The sequence below is a fragment of the Notothenia rossii genome (genome assembly GCF_949606895.1).
Source record: "Notothenia rossii genome assembly, chromosome: 11".
NCBI lineage: Eukaryota > Metazoa > Chordata > Actinopteri > Perciformes > Nototheniidae > Notothenia > Notothenia rossii.
In genome coordinates, this window is record NC_136910.1 from 8,044,385 (window position 1) to 8,065,219 (window position 20,835).

Below are 20,835 nucleotides of genomic sequence, written 5' to 3' on the forward strand. Positions count from 1 at the left end.
CGGGCGAGTTCACGAAAGAGAGAAAAGCGGCGAGAGGCGATGCTTGGACGAAAAAAAAGAATCAATTAACTTCACAAAAAATACTTAGGAACTGTTTCTGGTGCTTTCTTCATCGACGGAAGGCCCACAACAATGTCTGCCCAAGCTCAAATGAGAGCTTTGCTCGACCAGCTGATGGGAACAGCGAGGGATGGTGAGTTGATGTAGCTGTAATGCTAGCTGAGAGAGCTAGCCAAGATGGAGCCACTGCTGCGGCTTCTTGTGTTGGTGTGTGATGGACAGACCTGCATGAATGGATCAAGCTAATACTGCAGAGGGCTGTGTAAAATACAGTAGATTCAAGTCTACTGATACACTTAAGGATTTAATGTTTGTATCCATTTGGGCTAATTGAAATGTTAAGATTGTTTTTTGTTTCGTCTTTACCGAGTTTACTACATTCCTAGCTAGTAGCCTAGCTAGCTAACACTATGGGACCTAGCATTGAGCGATATACTGACATGTATACATGCTCTGGTTTTAGTCCAATTATGTGGGTCACATTAACGACTCTGCATTACATTCACAATACATATAATTGAGTCACATGTCAAGGACATGCAGGCTAAACTTAACATTGGACCTACCAGTTTTCCCTGTTTTTCCTGCGTTACCCTCTTATCTTACCCGTGTGAAATGCTGGTGATTGCTCATGTCAGATATTAGAAGGCAGAAAGAAGTAAATAATTCAACTTCACTATAATGTCTTGTATTCCTATTTTTACTCAAGTAATTATCCCGAATAGGATTAACAACAAGCTATATATTATGCAGTAGTACCTGCCAGTTTACATAATGATCATATAATTAATCGTTATAACCAATGGTCTAAAGTGGAAGCAGAATTGTAGTGTGTAGATGGCTTAAGACTGGGCTAATTCTAACTTTTGTATACTGTTGGATAATTTATTTTTATTACTGTAAATCCAAACTTACATTTCAAGCTGATGATCTGTTTGGATGGTGAAATGTTATCAGTAATAGGCTAAATTAATCCTAAATAAATATACTGAGTAAAAAGCTCTGACTTGCTTAAATACAATTGTATTGTTTTCAGTCCTTTTGGATACAAACATTAAAGTGTAACTCAGCTGTTGATGGGCAGGAATGACAGCTGTCATTTTATAAATCGGAGGTTCATCCTGATGATTGAACAGAAATACAGCCTTGTGGATTATCATTTTGAATTAATGATAATTCAATCTCAATAAGAGTGAATTTGTGTTGTGAGCTTGTGGATGTATGTGTGATAAGATTTATATCAAATTCTTCCCATACATTTGTTGCATACAAACTGAACAATTGTGGCCCCTTTATTTTATTCATTAAGGTTCAGTGTATCTTTGCCAGCCTACAACAATCTGCAAAGGAGTTGCAGAAAAGCCTCATGTTCATCGAGCCGTGAGTCACACATAATTTTTAAAGCTGTTATGATGAATATCCCAACCATTTGTTTGCCTTCCGGAAGTTACTGTAGACTTTTTTTAAACACACAAATGGGTAGATCTTCAGTGGCACTAGATATTCAATTTGGCGTAGTGTAATGCAGCTTGTGCTAAGACGTCTGGTCGCGCAGAATCCAAACGAGCAGTTCATTTATTTTCAGAAGGCAATTTGAACAAACATCCAGAAAAAAAACAACCACAACTTTGCACACATCATTTACAATCTGACTTGTGTATCACTCCCAACTTCTTACTACAGGTATGGGCAAGAAAACTGTTCCCATTTATACTTTTCTACAGCGGGTTTAAAATTCTGCAGCTGAGGTCTTGAAGATGCAGAAGGGTACAGTATGTGGTGCGGATCGCAGTGTGTATAAACTAATTTTTTTTCCTTGGAGTTCTTTTGTTTTATGTTTTTCTTTTGATTTGATTTTCAATGTTTCTTACATGTTAACGGCTTCCATGGAAAATCTGTCTGAAATGATTACATTGCTTTATCACATTTATGATAGCAGTCTTTCCTGCACTGAAACAAAGCTAAAGTCCTCTCTGTTCAGACTAGTTATTTGACACAAGCTTATAGTTATTATTGACCTGTGCTTTATCTCATAATGTTCCACATGAACAGGGTGAACAGTGAGCCTCATTACAAGTTAAACTTAGTTGAGGTTCAAAAATGTCTATATTTTTAAAATGAGGTTTGGCTAAGATAAGCACCAAGAGTAAAAAGGACATCCACACGCAGAGCCACATTACCTTCTTCAGTCATGAAACATCAATGGAAAATAAATGTAGTAGCACAGTCTCTATTACTATATATTGTTATACAAATGAAATATGTCAAACTTTTAACAACATAAATTAATTTGTTTTCACTCATTTAGGTGGACACAAAATCCTTGAATGCAGTTATAACGACACATATCTGCCCATTTAATGTTGTTACAGTTATGTATATTAAAGCACTGAATACCTCGCCCCTGATGACAAATATGTGAGGTCTTTCTGACTGGGTGTTTTTTGGACTGTTACAGGCGATGAGACGCGGCAGATGGTCAAGTTCAGCGACGACCGAGTCTGCAAAAGTCATCTTCTGAACTGCTGTCCACATGACATCCTGTCTGGAACTGTAAGTAGCCCACTTCTATCTCACACCCAAAATATTTTCAGAGTACACCAGCGAAATGTAGAAAGAAAGTTAACCATGTACCTACAACATGCGATCTTAAACGGTTTGATATTATTTTAAGTGATATGTTCCTGTGTTTTGGTGACAGCGTATGGACCTGGGAGAGTGCACGAAGATCCATGACCTGGCACTTCGGGCAGATTATGAAATTGCTTCCAAGGATAGAGATATGTTCTTTGAACTTGACGTAAGTAATTTCTGCCGTCAATATATCCGTTGAGAAGCCTTACCTACAGTTTCCTGTGTGCCTATGTATACACATCTAACTAGTAACATATTTTGCCATGGGCGTCGCAGCCATTATACTAGGTGGGACAAGTCCACCGCACCTTTTTAAAATGATTAGTTCAGACCCCCCCACTTTTACTATGCAGATATCCACTCTCTGTAGAGTGCTGTGTCAGTGCTTCATTATCAAATCCATTCCACATGCTTATTGTGAGAATGCCCAAATCAATGAAATTCCGTACCATGTTTTCACTGCTACTTTGTACTAGGGCTGTCCCGAATACCATTTTTCGGGCTCCGGATATTCGGTAGTAATCAGCAGCGAATATTCGGTGCGGAGAGATTTTTTCGTTTTTTAATTAAAAAAAATTCCAAAAGGTTTCATAACATGCTCCGAATCCGAGACACCTGACAACACGCTGTTAAGCAGAAGCGCAGAAAGAGCATACTATTACGATTTATATTTATTTATTGTCTCAGTACTCGCAAACATTAAAACTAATTGTGTCCTCTGCATTTAACCCAGCCGCAGTGCAGCGCCCGGGGACCATATCTGGTTCCAAATTCCGTCTATAACGTTTTACAACCTGAAGATACAAAACACATATTTCTGTTATAACAACAATACTTTTAATAACATAGCCGTAACAGTAGGCCTAACAGTGTAACACTTGTTACGATACAGTAAACAGTATTTAAATAAATGAAGAACGAAAAATAAATGTACGAACTGTATGCCAATAATATCCTTAGCCCCAGATGTTCCCACATTACTCCTATTATTTTCACTATTCGGATAAAATTGAAAAACTAATATAAAAAAACAATTCGGTTGCTTGCTTGCAACTATTTTCCATTTTCCAAGCAAAGTAAGTGCACGTTTTTATCATGTGTAACGTTACTGTTTAAACGGCGGATAAAGCAGCTTCACCATGGCAACTTGACAACAGCTAAGCTAAGCTAGGCTACTACTTACAGCATCCAGGTGACTTTTCAGAGTTGTTGTGCCACCGTGGTAGGCCAGTTTCTTGCCAGCATAACGTACTTTCCGTTATATGTATATATGTATATATATATATATGTATATATATGTATGCATATATTTAGGGAAAAAAAATAATAATAATGAAATTGAAACCCGAATAGTTGACCAACGGACGAATATTCAAATAGTCGAATATTCGGGTACAGCCCTACTTTGTACCAAGGCAGATTCGCAGAGCCGTACACATGCTGCGAGGCTCCGGCGCTAACAGTTCACGAGCGTGCTCCACTAGCACCCGGATATAAGGTGCTGTTATTGAAGAGGTGGAGGGAGAGTCCTCTCCAGTCAGACTGAGAGGCTGATAACTAAAGCTCAGTGAGGTAAAGGACTCTGAGTGTTTAGATAGTTCACTTTAGTCTAAGTCAGTGGTTCTCAAGGTGGGGGGCGCGAGAGACCAGGAAGAAAAATGGTTATTAAAAAAAAAAGAAAATCATATTTTGAAAAATTATTGATTAGAAAATAATATGATACAGTCCTATTACGTTTGGGTCTCTGTGTTTCATTAAAGCTCGGCTGTGTGTGTGTGTGGAACGAGCCATTTTGTGTGCGCGAGAGAGAGACAGTGCACCGGTACCGGAGATCGTTGTTGTTAGCTTCTGGTGCTAGCGAGCTACGCTAACGGATATAAGGAGTTTTTTCAACAACAAAGTGGAGGAGAGTCCTCTCCTGTCAGACTGAGAGGCTCAGTGAGCTAAAGGACTCTCTCAGTGGGTCTCAAACGTTTTTAATGTAAACAATTATTTCCGAGGCATGCGATTATATGATCATTATGGTTATAAAAAAATAAGAGAATAAATAAAAAACAGGTATGAAATACTATATGACAGTAAAAAAAGAATAAAGTTTAAAATGGTGATTTGTAAAATATCCATAAAGAAAATGTAAATCTGTTTACAGTTCTGTTTCATATCGGTGTTGAGAGAGGTATCCATAGATCTCTTCATTTTGCTCTCAAAGTGCACCAGATTGATGCATTTAACTTCAATATTTAAAAATAAATCTTTCCGGGGGAGCTTGCCCCCGGACCCCCCTATGTGAGGTCCACACACCACCTATAAAAATAGCACTTCAGGGTTAGACATTAAGGGTAAAATGCCACTGGCCCTCCTGGCAATAGTAATTTATGCTAACTACGTTACTACTTGTACTACAACATTTGAATCATCAGTTCTTCCTCACTTTCCTAAATTGATCATATTTGGTTTATTAAAATAATTATATTGTGGTCATTGTTAAAACATTTCTGCTATTATTATTATTTGTATAATGCACTTTCCGCCTTCCTGTCATTAGGAGTTAGAAATGTAATGGCTATGTAGTAGATTAGATTAGAACCTTCATTATCCTAAACTGCTGGGACTTTTCCCTAAAGCCAATACCTTTTATATTTTCTACTCTTCACTTACTTGTCAGCATAGGTCGGCATTGATGTACAGAGCCGACAGAAGACTTTGTTTATATGGGCATCATATTGAGAGGTGCAGTGACGCGTCCTAAAACCGGGAAGTAAGCTGCTGGTTCCCTCGACAAAAAAGCAATGGGACTTCTCCACAGGGTTTTGGAAAATAGCTGGAAATAAGGTCTGTGGAAAACAAACCTGTTTGATAAATGCACGTTTTGTCCAGCTGGATAATCTCCACATGTCTACCCTACTTTTATAATTTTTGAATCATAAATCTAATCGATAGATTATAAAAGGGTTTTAGGACGCGTCACTGCACTAGAAGCCAACTCCATCGATCAAGCTGGCTGAAACGTTATCTCCCTCTTCTTCTCATACTCCCTGTCACTCTCCTTTAACTCCTCCGGTGACTTTATTTTATTTGAAGATTGTTTTTTGCCCGGCGCTTGGCCGGTTACCGCTGGTATTAAAAACATTTTGGCGAATGGTTAGGTGGCGCGATAGTCTGTAGTGAAGGAGCGCGCTCCCGCTCACGGGAGCCTGCTCGCGCGGCGCTCCACAGCAAACAGCTGTTTGTTTTTCACCCAACAATGACAAGCGACTCACGAAACGCTATGTTGTAGCGTTGATAAACGAAACAATTTAACTAAATTGATAGTCAAAATACCAATACCACAGGAAACATTTTTTTTTTAAACAATATTTTTAGTGGCCCGAGCGGGCAAGTGGAAAGTACGTTATGCTGGCCCGGGGTGTCTAAATAGTGCTTCCGGGCCAGCGGGCCAATTATAATGTCGAGCCCTGCACTTTACCCCTGCTTACACCTATATGCCGTGAGCTGATTATTATTTACTTATACTTATTTATTATTACTTCATTGTAACAGTCGAGGGTACGTTGTGTATATGCGTAAGGAGTGTTGCAGTAGAAAATTCAACTGTAGCGACCGGTACATTAATGGGAAACCCTAAATGTTTGAGCACCCTCTATGAAACGTCAAGCTACCCCACAGCACCCCCAAAATAAGTCTCTGGCACCGCCACTGAGCCTGACTATTTGTGTTGGGGGGGGGGGCCCTGACCCGACTTTTTTTTCCAAAGGGGGGGGCCTGACAGAAAAAGTTTGGTCTAAGTAGTGGGTCTCAAACGGTTTGGTAGTCATTTATGTAAACAAGTATTTCCAAGGCACACCTTTTTATATGATCATTATAGTTATACAAAATAAGAGAATAACAGGTATGAAATAATTCCAACTCATACTATAACAGGGGTTCCCAAACTTTTTCAGCATGAGACCCAGAACAGAAATGTTGTGGTCCTAAGGGACCCAAGCTCAAATAATGTCATGATTTTCCATAATATCTACATTTATAAACAAAGAATGCAACACACCATGAATTTAAAATGTAAATGAAAATATTTATTTAATTATAAAAGTGCATCGCAGCAATTAGGTTTCTCACCATAACAACCTGCCCTTTGAGCTTGCCTAGAAAAAATAAGATTCAAAGCAGAAAGACGAAACATGGGAAGTGCAGTCAAGTATATACACAGTAAAAATCTAATTTAAATTATACAATTATCAAAAGTGCAATTTTATGTTTGTCACTAGCTCAAAAACTATGTACACACCATTTTAAACTATTTTAAAAGAACAAAGAACAAACATGTTGTAAACAGAAAGGGACAAAACACTAACTATAAGAAGTGCAGTATACACATACATCACAGGTGAAACCACATTTAAATGATCAGAAGTGCAACATTAAGTTTGTCCCTAGATCAAAAACTATGTACACACATTTTTTAAACACTTTTAAATGAACAGAGCTGTTTTAAAACTCTGAGAGACAAAGAAACTCCAACACTTGGCAACTGATTAACTTTTTGTGGAGGCTGACTTGATGCCCTCAGTGCCCCTCTGTTCCCTTTGAATGCATGCAAATGACAGAGAAGATATTATCATTAACATTGCTGGGTTATTGGGTGATTTTAATACCAGCCGGCGTACGCTGTATACCCAATGTGGACCTGGCAACCGCATTTATAGCGCATTACATTACATGTTACTAGTTAGACGCTTTTATCCAAAGCGACTACATACTCAATACTGTGGGGAATCCCCACAGAGGGATTTTGACAGGGTTGTTGCACAAAAGATCCAAGCGTGCACAGAAGAAATCTGAGAGCAGACATTTCACGAGTGCACAGAAACAGCCTGAGTGCGAGGAGAAGGTTTTAAGCTGGAACACAGGAAACAAGCGCAGCAATATATCTGAATACAAGCGTACAGTTTGAGCAGAAGCAGAGCAAATCTAAGCGAAAGCAGGCACTATTTGAGTGTGAGGACAGGGAAATACATATTCTGAACTTGAAATCAATAAAGTATGCTCTCAAATTTAAAGACCACGCTCTTGAATAAAGATGGGGAATAACCCCCATATGTATTCCTAGAGTATGTGCATCACACAGCAGCAGTCACATCCGTGCGGCTGATACTTTCTCTCGCTTTCCTTCTCATACTGCCTGTCACTTTCCCTCTAATCTGACTTTCGCGGGGGACGCGTCAGAGCTGATACAAATACAATCTTTTATTTTTTGTTTATTTGTATTTAGAAAATTAAATCATTCAATATACAATGCTATATTGCATGATTTCATTTTCAAAATTAAAAATAAAATACAAAAATTATTTAAAAAAAATATTTTCAAAGCAGCCATCAGCTCTGACGCTGTGTGTGTGTGTGTGTGTAGCAATGCATTTAACTGGCGACCCAATCAAAACGGGTCCGCGACCTATTTTGGGTCAAGACCCTGAGTTTGGGAAAGGCTGCTATAGGACAGTAACACAACAATACAGTTTAAAAGGGAAGTGATTTGTAAAATATTGGGTTTCACATGGGTGATGTATCCATAGATTTTGTCCCTAATGTTGCTCTCAAAGTGAAGCAGATTGATGCATAAAAAAAAAAAAACAGCATGCCCCCCCCCCACTTGTCCCACCCACATTGAGGATGCTTCCTACGCCCATGTATTTGGCTCTTTTCTGATGACACGTCTTCGCTCTCTTAAAGGCGGTGGATCACCTGGAGTCGTTCATTGCCGACTGTGACCGGAGGACAGAACTAGCCAAGAAGCGCCTGGCTGAGACCCAAGAGGAGATCAGTGCTGAGGTGGCAGCAAAGGTGAGTGACCAAAGAATTCTAAAGAAATATATTATATTTAGAGCTGAACAGCTACTCAGTTTTTCGGTTATTGATTAAATGTAACAAGTAGGGCTGCTCAATTTGGGGAAATAATGTAATTGCGATTTTTCTGACAGATATTGCGATTTGATTTGCGATATTTGTTTTTAAGCGACCCAACAGAAGTTTATTGTAAAATGCGGCCATATCTCCGGCTAGGAAGGTCGTATCAACGTGCTCCCATCTCTAGCACCCCCGCAGCCCGAGCTACGAGTGAAAGAACTAAACTTACCTTAAGAAGAGAGAGAGTCTCGATGGGGATCAAAGCAGTCCGGTCCCACATGCTAAGTGCTAGCCAGAAAGCCGCGGCATTTAAGTCCAGACTCTCCTGATGGCCAATCCGTGCCTCCCCTGACTGCACGTCGCTGACACACACCATAGGTCAAAGTTTTGTCAATTGTTTTGTTTATTGGTCAAATACTGTTTTCTGAGGAGTTTTACTGGAATGAAAGAGCACAGAGTACAGAAGCAACAAAGCAGCATACTGCATTAAACCTGACCTTCACAGAGAGGTTGAAGTTCATGTGGAGAGGAGGCTTCAGTAGTCTGTCTGCACTCTGTTTAGTTTTGCTATCTTACAATCAATATAGTAAATGTGAGGTAAAGTGTGTTGCCAATGTAGCCGGTTAGAACTCAAAGTTGCGATGAGGTCTTAAAATGTATGGAAAGGGTCTTAAAAAAGGTCTTAAAAGGTATTAAATTTGACTTCAGGATTCCTGCATATACCATATACCCTGTAACCTGACTCAGATGGTTTGTTTCACCAAACCATCTAGGAAAGCTCCATTGGAAACCATTTGGAAAAGTATTTAAAAAATACTTGGCAGGTGATTGGATCAATCTGTCTATCACCTTCTATCATGGGCCACTTCTTATTGGTTAACAATGACTGGTGCATGTGGAACACAGCACTTCTGATAGGTTAACAATGGCCGGTACATGTGGAGCCTGACACACGAGAAGAAAAAAAATAAAAAATCAGTCTTTGCGATTTGATAATCATCATTTCAAATTTCGATTTAAAATCGATTAATCGTTCAGCCCTAGTAACAATGTACATTTCCCCTCTGTGGGACTAATAAAGGTATTCTGGTTCTGAAATTATTGTAAAAAATACTTGGCAAATGGCAGCAAAACCTCTCAATCAAGAAGTTTAAATTCATGACTGTGGACTTTCATTTACTATTTTCTGACATCTAATGGCGCGTTTCCACTTCAGCGCGGAGCTCGCTTTAAGCGTGCCGAGCTGTGCGGGGCCTGTTTTTGGTTGCGTTTCCACTTGGCCTAATACCGACTAGCGGGTCCTAATTCACAGCTTTTCTGGCCCCATGAAATCTTGGTTCTAGGGCCAGGAACAACCAGAACATATTTTACCGTGATTTAATTGTAATACACGTTTCAAAATGATGCCGAAGTAACAACATACTGATACCGGTTAGTAAAAACCATGAATTCATGCTTTGACCAGTCTGCAGACAGACGGCAGGCGAAAAACCTTTTTAAAATGCGTGTTTTCTGAATGGAGATCGGCTAAGCTAACGCAGTATATGCTCCGACCGTCCACACTCACAACAACGGCCTACAGACACAAATAAAGCAGCGACTGTATTCTCCATGACAGACAGTCTGTGTTTGGACTTGTTTAACTTTTGTCTAGTTTCTGAACAGATATGAGGAGCTGTGAGCTCTAAGAGCTAACGGCTGTGTTGTTTTTCTGGCGCTCTCATTGAAGATGACGTCACGGCTCCGCCTACACTGCGTTACTATAGATACTACCCCAGTTCCTAAACTGTAATGGAAATGCGCCATAAAGTGAGCCAGTCCTAACGAGGCTTAGCCATACCGAGCGAGGCCGTGTAGTGGAAATGCGCCATAAGTTAAATTGATATGGAAAAGGACTATTTGAAGGCGTTATTTAGATCAGTCACTTTTTAATGCTGCTTCTAGGTTTCTTTACCAGTTTGTTTTGGGATGGACAAATAGGATTTAAATTGTGATGTTTGCTGTGTTTCAGGCAGAGAAGGTCCATGAGCTGAATGAGGAAATAGGGAAGCTCCTGGCCAAGGCCGAGCAGCTCGGAGCCGAGGGGAACGTGGACGAGGCTCAGAAAGTCCTGCAGGAAGTGGAGAAGGTCCGAACTAAGAAGAAGGATGCAGAGGTGAGGAGCGAGTGCTGGTGACGAGCCACTGAACATGTTCTGATAATCTTTATATTAGTAACTCCCGCCTTCTCATCCTTTTTTAATGCGTCTCTTCTCCATTTGATTCTCCTCAGGAAGAGTACAGAAACTCCATGCCAGCCTCCAGCTTCCAGCAGCAGAAGCTCCGGGTGTGCGAGGTGTGCTCTGCTTACTTGGGTCTCCATGACAACGATCGTCGTTTGGCCGACCATTTTGGTGGGAAGCTTCATCTGGGCTTCATCCAGATCAGAGAGAAACTGGACCAATTAAAGGTATGCTTCAGCCTGTTATACCGTGTGCACTAGAAACGCATGGGCACTAGAGTCCTGAATCATCGGGCTGGTCATTAAGAACAATAAAAAAAATATGGGTCATAAACTGTCTTGAGGTTTAAAACAATTGGTGTCACTTCTAATGTTACTACTTTTTTTATTTGATCAGAAAACCGTGGTCGAGAAGCAGGAGACAAGGAACCAGGAGCGCCTGAAGAGACGAGAAGAGAGAGAGAAAGAGGAGAAGATGAAGAAGACGTGAGTGCTTTTAAAACCAGAGTGACATTTATGGAAGTTCATTTGTTGTATGCAGGGGGTCCGCGGGGTCTTAAAAAGTATTCAAAGTTGATAAATCAATTTAGTGAAAATGAAGGCTATTAAAAAGTATTAAACGGCATTTTCCAAGGTATTACATTTAGTAGCTTGTTTTCAATAAGTATATAAATGGTCCAAAGAGGTTTTTATTCTACAGTCAGCCTGAATGTAATCATTGCGTAGGTGTGTAGTGTGATTCTGTGGAGTTTATTTATGGCATCCCGTTGGATTTGACGTCACCTGAACAGGACATCGCACGCTCACTGCTTGATAGCGCGCGAAGGTCCGTTTACGCCGGTTGCTAAGCAACATCGTTATGGGGAAATGCAAGTCTGCGTCCAAATGGTTGGAAGATAAGGAAGAAGAACAATCAATACTGTATATAGTCAATGTGAGGTAAAGTGTGTCGCCAAGGTAACCGGTTAAAACTCCAAGTGGCGATGAGATCTTAAAATGTATGGAAAGGGTCTTAAAAAAGGGATTACATCTGACTTCAGGATTCCTGCATATTCCCTGATGTATGTTTTACTTTTCAAACTCATGGTTTTTCATCTGCTTATTTCATAGGACCAGATCACGCAGCAGAGAGCCGAAAAGGTAAGAAAGTTGCTCCATTTATCCACACTGAAAATGTGATTTTAATATTTAAAGTTATTGCCAACGTTAGTCTGCTCTGTGTGTGCTTTAATTGTTTTTTTTCTCATTAGATCCCGTTCTCGTGAACGCAAAAAGAAGCGCTCACGATCCACGTCACGAGAGAAGCGGCGCTCGCGCTCCCGCTCCAGAGAGAGGAGGAGGCGGCACCGCAGCCGCTCCACCTCCCGCAGCAGAGGACACCGCCACAGCCACGAGCAGAGCTCCAGACACAAGTAAATACACACATTGAAAACATGGCACGTTTATTTAACAGCACCTTTCAACACAAGGCCATTCAAAGTGCTTTACAAAAATGAAAGGCTTTAAGAAACAGTGGAGCAGAAACATATTATAAAATGGCATTTAAAAGCAAAGACCATAAAACATGAGTAACAGTTAGTGTGAGATGTGAATAGCGGGAAAGGGACAAGTCTTCAGCCTGGGTTTCAAAGTAGTCAGAGTTGCAGCGGACCTGCAGGTTTCTGGGAGTTTGTTCCAGATATTTTGGGCATAATAACTGAAAAAGCATAATAATCTGTCTTTGTGCTCGTACTCATCTGAATATCTCGTTGTCTCGTCCTCAGGTCGTCCCGGGACCGAGAGCGCTCCTCCAGAGAGCGGTCACGGGAGGGGGTGAAGAGGGAGGGGGTGAAGAGGGAGGGGGAGAAAAGGGAGGGGGTGAAGAGGGAGGGGGTGAAGAGAGAGGGGGAGAACGGCCGGTCGGACTCCCGCCGGGGGGAGGACCGGGACACGGGGGACCTCTGAAGACCAAACTCCATCCATCACGACTCACCGCGTCCTCCCGTCTCCCTCACTGTCCGTCAGTCTGTCCATTTCTAAGAAAGAATAACCTAATGTCACGCAGTCCCGCCTCCATCCCTCTGTTCTCCTCCTTTCTTTCTTTCCACTGTACCAGAAGTATAACATTTTCCAGATCGATCACAAGCATTTGGATTGCTGGGGATTTAGATATTGATCAGTAGTGGAGTGTATTGTGATGCCTACATCTGTGATTTGGTTGCTGTCTGTATCTGATAAACACCCTGCATTGAACACATCAACACACGGCCTGCCGGACTGAAGCTTAGAGTGTAACCGATCCTTTCATCATTACCGTTTGATACAATCTGAATATCTTATTTCTCATTCTTTTGTCGGCCTTCATTTTGAAAGATTTATTTCCACAAGCACCCAGAAAACTGCAGGAGTTGTTGAGTGCAGTTCATGAATGTCTATCCACATGTTTTCTTAGTTTAAGCCCTGTTAACGTTTTAGGGAATTCAGACCGAGTTGCGAGTTTGTTTCCTCATGTCCCCTTTTTTATGTTTAAACTTAACTAAGTTTTATTTGACGCTGCCGGTAGCGAAGGGGGTCTTTCTGTTTTGAAGAGTAAATGCTTGTTTGGATTTGTTTTGGTGGCGTGTCTCTTTGTTTTTATCATTTCACCCCCTCTTGATTTTCTTGTATTTAAAACCCACACAGTTGCTGTTGGCGTGAGAAGCAGCAGGTCCAGAAATGAATTGGAAAGTCGATGTACATACATTTTTATTAGCGTTTCATTTTGGCCCAGTTTCAACAAGTTCCTCTGAATAGATTTATAATTGCAAACAGATTTGAACGGATGCATTGCTTTACGTTCTGTGTGAAGTCATATCTGCTTATGTTCTGCTGGAAAGCTTTCTTTAAAATCTTCATTAAAACAAATATCGCCATTGTGTGCTGGCCTTTTTTTCTTTTTACCAAAGTCAAGGAATGGTTATTAAAAGTATTATACAGACAAAGATAAATACATTTCATTTAAGTTAGTACTAGAAACGAAACAAAGAAGCTATACACATTAAAATGTAACAATATACATTACAGTGTCCTTTTAATGTTAAAATATTAAATTGGCAGAGCGTCTGCTACTATTCAAATCTTACATTTCTGATTCGCTGCCAAATACTTTGGTTTTAGGATGAAGAAAGAGTCAATGACCTTTTCAGCTTCCCAGACAATGTTAGATAGTCAAGTAGCTGTCCAAGGTTTATTCTAGACTATATCGTTAATGTCTTCGGTCTTGATTGACGACACTTTTAGAACAATCCTTCATGGGAGGCTCCGAGCTGCTGCTCAGAACGTGCTGCTCTCCAGTTTCAGATCCACCTTCATCTTCTGTTTCTCCATCACTGCCTCCAGCTCTGTGGCCCTCCTGGCATCCTGAAGGAGGCAGAGTAGGTCAAAGGTTAAAGACGCAATATTTGTATTAACACGTGTGGAAAGGCAAAGATATATTTACATGATATTTACTCAAAGAAGCATCGACAAGTGACGAAAGACAATTGATGCTGGTTGACATGACAGTTTTTCCATGTTTCTGATACTGGGTCAATTATTTATTTGGTAATATTTATGTTTCCTTATTGTTTTCCCTGTCACCAGGTTACATTTTCAGAAAAAGTTAAATAAAATATATCATAATGGGCACACTTTTCTAGGCTAGATGCATTTTACTATGTTACTGTCCTAAAATAATGTAATCAAATACATTTGTCTTTTCCTGCGGTTATTTACGAGTGCAATTTCTGTGATAAATAGTTTCTAGCAATCGGCAGTAGTCATACATGTTTTTCTACACCTTCTCAAATATTGACCACCTGATTTATCGTGAAATGTGCTTTGTGCTTTCTCAATAGTTATGTCATTGATTAACTTTGATGGAAACAGGGTGTAATTGTGCTGTAGTAGGCTACTGACCTCCAGCAGGGCTTTCTGCACGGTGAGCTGGCTGTACACGCGAGCTCCCTCCTCTGGGATCACCGCGCGCAGCTCATCCTTGTTCAGGGAGAACAGCTGAGCGCCCGTCAGCACCCCGAGACACGACACCGCCCTGAAGAGAATACAGAGGATCCAAAGTCAGACACTAGCAGAGGAAGAAGTACTCAGATGATATACAGGCTATAAATACAAGAAAAAGTCCAGAATTCAAAATGTTATTTAAGTAAAAGTACATCAAGTATTATATATAAATGTCCTTAAAGTATCAAAAGTATTTTTTTAAGCAGAATGACATTGATCGTTTTAAAGTTGTAGTTTATCAATGTGGAATGTGTCAGTTACTTAAAATAGGCTACTATTGTTTATTAGTAAAACAGTACTGCAGCACATCACATTAGAATATCTTTGGTTTTCATTAAAAACTAAGCCAAAAACAAATGTAGTGGAGATAAAAACACTGTTGGCCCTCTATAATGTGCTGAAGTTAAGGTATAGGTATGTAGCATTAAATAAATACTTATATACTAACAAAGTGTTGTACTTCCCTCTGCAATAGAAGTATAGTGGCATACATGTAAATACTCAATAAAAGTATGTCAAAATAGTACTTAAGTACAGTTCTGGAACAAATGTACTAAGGAAAACCCCTCCTCTTGTTTATTCCCGTTAACGCTGTCAATATGTTGACTTTAGGGGAGTAAAATGTCATTTCACAGGGAGAACTCCCACAGTGTAAACATGCTGACTCACGGCTGGCTGAAGCCCTTCCCCCGCAGCCACTCGGCCACCTCGTCCGGAGGGGAGTGGTAGTCCAGCGGGGCCGAGGTCTCAGAGGAGCGGGGGATCACCAGGGGTTTGTTCAGGTGGGTCTTCCCATTGGCAAGCCTCTGCAGCAGCTCGTCATTCATCAGCGTGACTGCAGAGAGGAGAAGGGACTTCATTACAAACTGAAATACACAATAATGATAAGCTTTCTGGTGTGATAATAATAAAATGTATAATAGTAATCATAAGATCACAGACTCTTTACAAATACAGGTTAAAATTCATTTTAAAAAAGCATTTAAAAATGAATTATATATTAAAAGCAGTGAAGAAAAATTACTATTTTAAATATATTTTTCTTGTACGAAAATTACCATCCAATTCAATCTTTATGCTTTTATTAAAAACATATTTTATTATTAATATTATTATTTATTAATTAAGTAAACCTTTTCTGACATCTGTTACCTTTTCCCCCTTTATTCCGAATTCCTTGCATAATTTGGACAACTTACAAATGCAGCAACTTATATATTATGAATTTTCAAAACATTCAATCTTGATAAATAACTATAGAGAATGAGCTTTACTGAGCTCGAGCTGCTCGGTGTATTCAAACTACGTTTTCAGAGTCTTGAAGCTGCCAACTCCTCCACAAACACATACAAATTCTGCACCTACCTTTATTCTCTGGGTCCTCTGAAGCTAGTATGTGTTGGTTGTAAGGCGGTAAGCTGCGTGGGCGCTGGGGGGAGTGGGCCTGAGGGAGAGCAGGGGGGCTGGGAGGGACCACAGAGAAAGTCTTGGCGAGGGGAACTGGAGCCTGCAGGAATGAGGAGAAAAGAGGTCAGGTATGTACAGGTGAGAGCATACCTCTGTGGCTGTGGTTATGTGTGTGTGTGTGTGTGTGTGTGTGTGTGTGTGTGTCTGTGTGTGTGTGTGTGTGTGTGTGTGTGTGTGTGTGTGTGTGTGTGTGTGTGTGTGTGTGTGTGTGTGTGTGTGTGTGTGTGTGTGTGTGTGTGTGTGTGTGTGTTTGTGTGTCTTACACTGGGAGGCCTGTTGTGGGCGGGGCTGTCGACGTGAGTCAAGGGGTCCAGGATGTTGAAGGGCACGAATCCAATCTGGTCGAACCGATTTTTACACTTCCACCAGCGCTTGGACGATTCAATCACCTGTAAATCGGATTTACATCCTTTAATTATAAGTACTAATACCACACTGTGAAAAAAAATCCACCACAAACAACAGAAACATGCACCGTGTCAGTTTTACTACATGATGTTTTTGGATTATTATTGCTGCGTTAGGCCCCAAGCCTGTTTTTCAGGTTTCAGGCTCGAAAATGACATTCCCAGAACAAATGACCATATCTTCCCTTCTAAAAGGGTTAAATTAATAATCTTTTTTCTCAAAGTAATGATAAACCTGTGAGTTGGATGTAGAAAAGTCAGAATCAATACAGATGTTTTTTATTTTAAAGGAAATTCAGATTGAACATTGTAAAAAACTGTAAACGAGTGTCCGTCCAAAACATATGTTGTACTTATAGTGAAAACTAACCTTGGATGATGGGTGACTAAAAGCTTTAGGATTCCAAAGTACAACAGATAATAAGTACCCTGTATCAAGATTGATGCAAAACAAGTGATATTTGACCTTTTTAGACAGATTTAGCAAAAAAAAACCTCTTCTGGGGCCATTTGGGTGGATTTTCCATATCTCTGGCCCCCCTTCTTCGATTTTGACATGTGACATCTCTTCCTGACCGTTAGAGCCAATAGAATCGAAGGGAAATCGTCCCATAGACTCTCATGTTAGAAAAAAAAGGTTGCGTCTTTGCCGGTCTTTGCCCATGCAAGCTAACTACAGAGCGTAGGAATATCCCTGCTCTGATATCTTGAAACGGAAAAGCTGTTTTATTGCTTATGGATTATCAGAACATTTCAAAGGGGACACAGCCACATTGGATATTAATCTATGGATTAACTACAGCATCGTTTTTATCGTTTTAATGCCATTGAAGACCAGTTTTGACCAGACAAAGACAAGGTAAGCCATGTTAGCGTTCTTGGCTACCTAGCACGACATGTTATGATGTAGGTTTTTGTTATATTCTCCGCGAATTTGTAATCTTTGAGTGTTGAGGTACCAATAGATTCTGTGTCTCCTTACGATCATAAACGATGTATTGGATGTGCAGCTAGGATAAGTAATAAGGGTGCTAGGAGTGATTTTCGGTGCAGTAATAGGTTAGCATTTTTCGCTCGGGCTAATTCAGAGGGTCAGTGTTAGCAAATGTGATTTTTGTTTGAAAAACCAAATGAAAAAGATCAGTTAAATTAGTTTCATTCAAACATTCATAGTTTATTAAATATGAAGGTTCCTTAGACGTTATTTCCTGTAAATGACGCGATTTCGGCCCCGGATACGGGTCCGTGGGGCTTAAGAGGTTTTAATGAGCTTTGCATTTTACTGCTGTAGCTTGTTTTAGATACTATTGTGTAGATTAAATGACAGAAATGCATCATGTTCTAAAAGACCATCATATCTTTGTATGAATCTGTCCTGTGTGAAAAACATAGGCTATCCAAATGGTCAGCTGTTCATGAGTTTCTAAAGCTAGCCCAAGAGCAATTAGTTTAAGAACTAGGAACATTTTCTAAACCCCTAGATTAATTTAAAACGACATAGATTCAAGGTTTAGTTAACTAGTAACTTAATCTGTCAGGCAAATGTAGTGAAGTAAAAAGTACAATACACGTCTCTCACATGTAATTGAGTAGAAGTAACTCAGAATGGTATGACTGTAGGTACACTACAGTATATGTATTTAGTTAAATTCCAGCACTGGGTGTATGAAACCTCATGCTGAGTCCCTGAATGCACCACGAACATATCTCACTGTACTTGACTTCATTACCTCGAGAGTCTCCCCCTGCTGCACGGAGAGCTCGGTGTTGTTCCTCGCGATGAAGTCGTACGTGCAGCTGTAGAGTCTGTCCTTGTCGGGGGGGAGTTCACTGTCGTCTCTGAGAGGAGAAAACAGACCCTGTTATCATGTGGACGAGGAAGGGGGAGGGTCTTAGCAGCTGATTGATATGCTTGTTAAAGAAGAAGACCTACGTTTCTTCACTGATGTGGATTTCTGGAGGACCACTTGGCAGCTGCTGGGGTTAAAAAAGGTTGGATATTTATGAATGAATTTACAACACAGGCACTTTTGGGTGGCGTGAATCAGGTGAGGGGTCATCCCACACAGGGAGGGGGAGTGGTTGACAAAATAAAAGAGTCATGCACACATCTTTTACGGTTTCCTCTTCTGTGAGTAAGCCTTCAAGAATTAGGTGACTCAAAATATGCTCATTATCAAATTCTTGAATTGCAAACGCATTCATCAGCAGAAACTCGGCCTTGGACAATCATCTCATGGAGCCTTAGAAGCGTTGGGAAATAGCAAAGGAATACAAGGCCACTTTATCACAAACATACCATTTAAATACAGATTGTACCACTGACTGTGAGGTGAACTGAGGCCACTCTACAGGAGAGTTCAGCTCCAGTGTTTACTTGATCTTTACGTGGTATTGTGTGTCTGTTATTTCGTTCAACCCCCGTGTTGTACTTTTACACATGCTCTTTCCTCTAGACACACACAATGGAGCGAGTGTCTGAGCCGCGTGACTCGCAGCAGGTATTCCGTACCTCTGGTTTGACTCGGAGGGCGTCATGTTTGTGCTGTGACTCGACCGGATCTTCCCAAACCTGCCCGTCCGCCCTTGAGGCCTCCGGTTTCCACCCGTCCAAAAACACAGGAGTGTAGGGAGCGACGGGCCCTCGGAGCTGAGAGCTGTGAGGAAACACACAGTCAATTGGGTTAAACTTAAGAAACAAAAACGATGGTTCAACAGTAATCAGATATCCTTTAAGTGTCACAGAGTAGGGAAATATACATTTTACAGCAATGTAGAAACATGACTTTTAAACATTCCTACCCCAGTGTTTGGAAGTTTTTACAAAAGCTTGAATCTTTGTTTTAGAGCTGCCTGTCGCCTAAGAGTAAAATATCTTTACCATATTAAATGATCACAATAAAGTTAATAATAGACAGAACGATAATATTTCAATGCTAAACCTTTATTGGTCCAGTTTTATTTTCCTTCTTCCCAGCTGTAATTTCTTTTTTGGAAATGAAGAGCATTTCGAATACATTTTCTTGTACATATTGAAAGACAATTTGCCAAAACATTCTGATCCTGTTTCATATGCCAGAGAAATCCCTTTAAATTGTGTTTAATTTTGCCAACATGATTATATTGTTGGCTTGGAGGAAGTAATTGTTACAATAAAGTTCCCCAATTTAACTTTAGAGTATTGAGCACATCTTACAGTGTATGTTTGATGTTTTCATGCCGCGGTTGTCAGTGAATAAACTGCATAATATGAGAGATGAATGATCATGCAATAATTGATATATTTCACTTTTAAGTAACACTCATCTGGCTAAAGGGGTTGACAAACAAAATCAGTGCAACTGTGAAAACAAAAAGATAAGAATGAATTCTTTGATTGCGCCATGAAATGTCAACAAAGGTCCAATAGATGATGTGAAATAATGTAAAACTAGACCCTTGAATAAGGGTACTCCCTCTTGTTCCCCCTGCCACCCCTGCATGTCGGTACTGACCGTGGCTGCGTCCAGTTGGGACCCAGAGACGTCCACAGCTGCTTCTCCCCGTCGCTCAGGGTGTCCTGCAGCAGGGACACAGCCGAGCTGGTGAGGGCGGGGCTGGACACCGAGCCCCCGAGCGCAGGCCCTCCCGTGGTCTTCACCATCTGAACAAACACACATCAAACAAAACACTGTTCATGATCTCAGTCTGCACAAACGAGGGCTGATGGTGACAATCTAAGAAGAGCCTCAGAAAGAGTGTGAAACCAGAAACTCTCCGAGTCTGTTGTGATTGGTCAACCGCTCAGACATGTCCCGTCCCTTAGCCTATCACGTACATTGTGTTGGAGCGCTAGCGAGTGTTACATAGTGACGTCACTATTTTACCGAAGTAGGAGTATAATAGGGCCGCTTTAAAAACACACACACACACACACACACACACACACACACACACACACACACACACACACACACACACACACACACACACACACACAAAAGCCTAATGGATGCATCCCAGAACAAACAACAGAGGACAAATATGAAGCTATTTCCATTCACGCACATCAAACACACCCTTTCCACCCTTTGCTTCTCTATGACATAGTCATCATAACTCATGACTTTAATGTTATATCAAACATACC

The 20,835-nt window shown here is 40.6% G+C and overlaps 2 protein-coding genes across 9 annotated transcripts in view; one reads left to right on the forward strand and one right to left on the reverse strand.

Annotated features, from left to right (window-relative positions):
• luc7l (LUC7-like) lies at positions 1-13,709 on the forward strand. Of its 6 annotated transcripts, none has more exons than XM_079657069.1 (12): positions 124-193; positions 1,370-1,440; positions 1,785-1,851; positions 2,519-2,613; positions 2,762-2,860; positions 8,422-8,532; positions 10,607-10,750; positions 10,867-11,043; positions 11,213-11,301; positions 11,926-11,955; positions 12,066-12,227; positions 12,579-13,709. In XM_079657069.1, exons 3-12 carry the CDS (start codon positions 1,818-1,820, stop codon positions 12,757-12,759), a joined length of 1,122 nt encoding a protein of 373 aa, XP_079513195.1. In that variant the 5' UTR covers positions 124-193; positions 1,370-1,440; positions 1,785-1,817; the 3' UTR covers positions 12,760-13,709. The 6 variants fall into 6 exon arrangements, with proteins under 6 accessions (XP_079513194.1, XP_079513195.1, XP_079513196.1 ...); XM_079657070.1 differs by having other exon boundaries at positions 1,785-1,839; XM_079657071.1 differs by having other exon boundaries at positions 1,785-1,827.
• The window catches only part of eps8l1b (EPS8 signaling adaptor L1b), a 12,952-nt gene continuing 5,639 nt past the window's right edge, over positions 13,523-20,835 (reverse strand). For 2 of the 3 annotated variants that reach the window (XM_079657057.1, XM_079657059.1), the window contains 9 exons: positions 20,201-20,349; positions 19,219-19,363; positions 18,640-18,683; positions 18,437-18,545; positions 16,563-16,688; positions 16,198-16,339; positions 15,502-15,667; positions 14,731-14,863; positions 13,523-14,193 (listed from right to left, as the gene is read on the reverse strand). In XM_079657057.1, coding sequence (XP_079513183.1) covers positions 14,107-14,193; positions 14,731-14,863; positions 15,502-15,667; positions 16,198-16,339; positions 16,563-16,688; positions 18,437-18,545; positions 18,640-18,683; positions 19,219-19,363; positions 20,201-20,349 — 1,101 coding nt within the window. In that variant the 3' untranslated portion in view covers positions 13,523-14,106. The remainder of the gene's footprint in view (positions 14,194-14,730; positions 14,864-15,501; positions 15,668-16,197; positions 16,340-16,562; positions 16,689-18,436; positions 18,546-18,639; positions 18,684-19,218; positions 19,364-20,200; positions 20,350-20,835) is intronic. The other variant, XM_079657058.1, reaches the window with a different exon arrangement.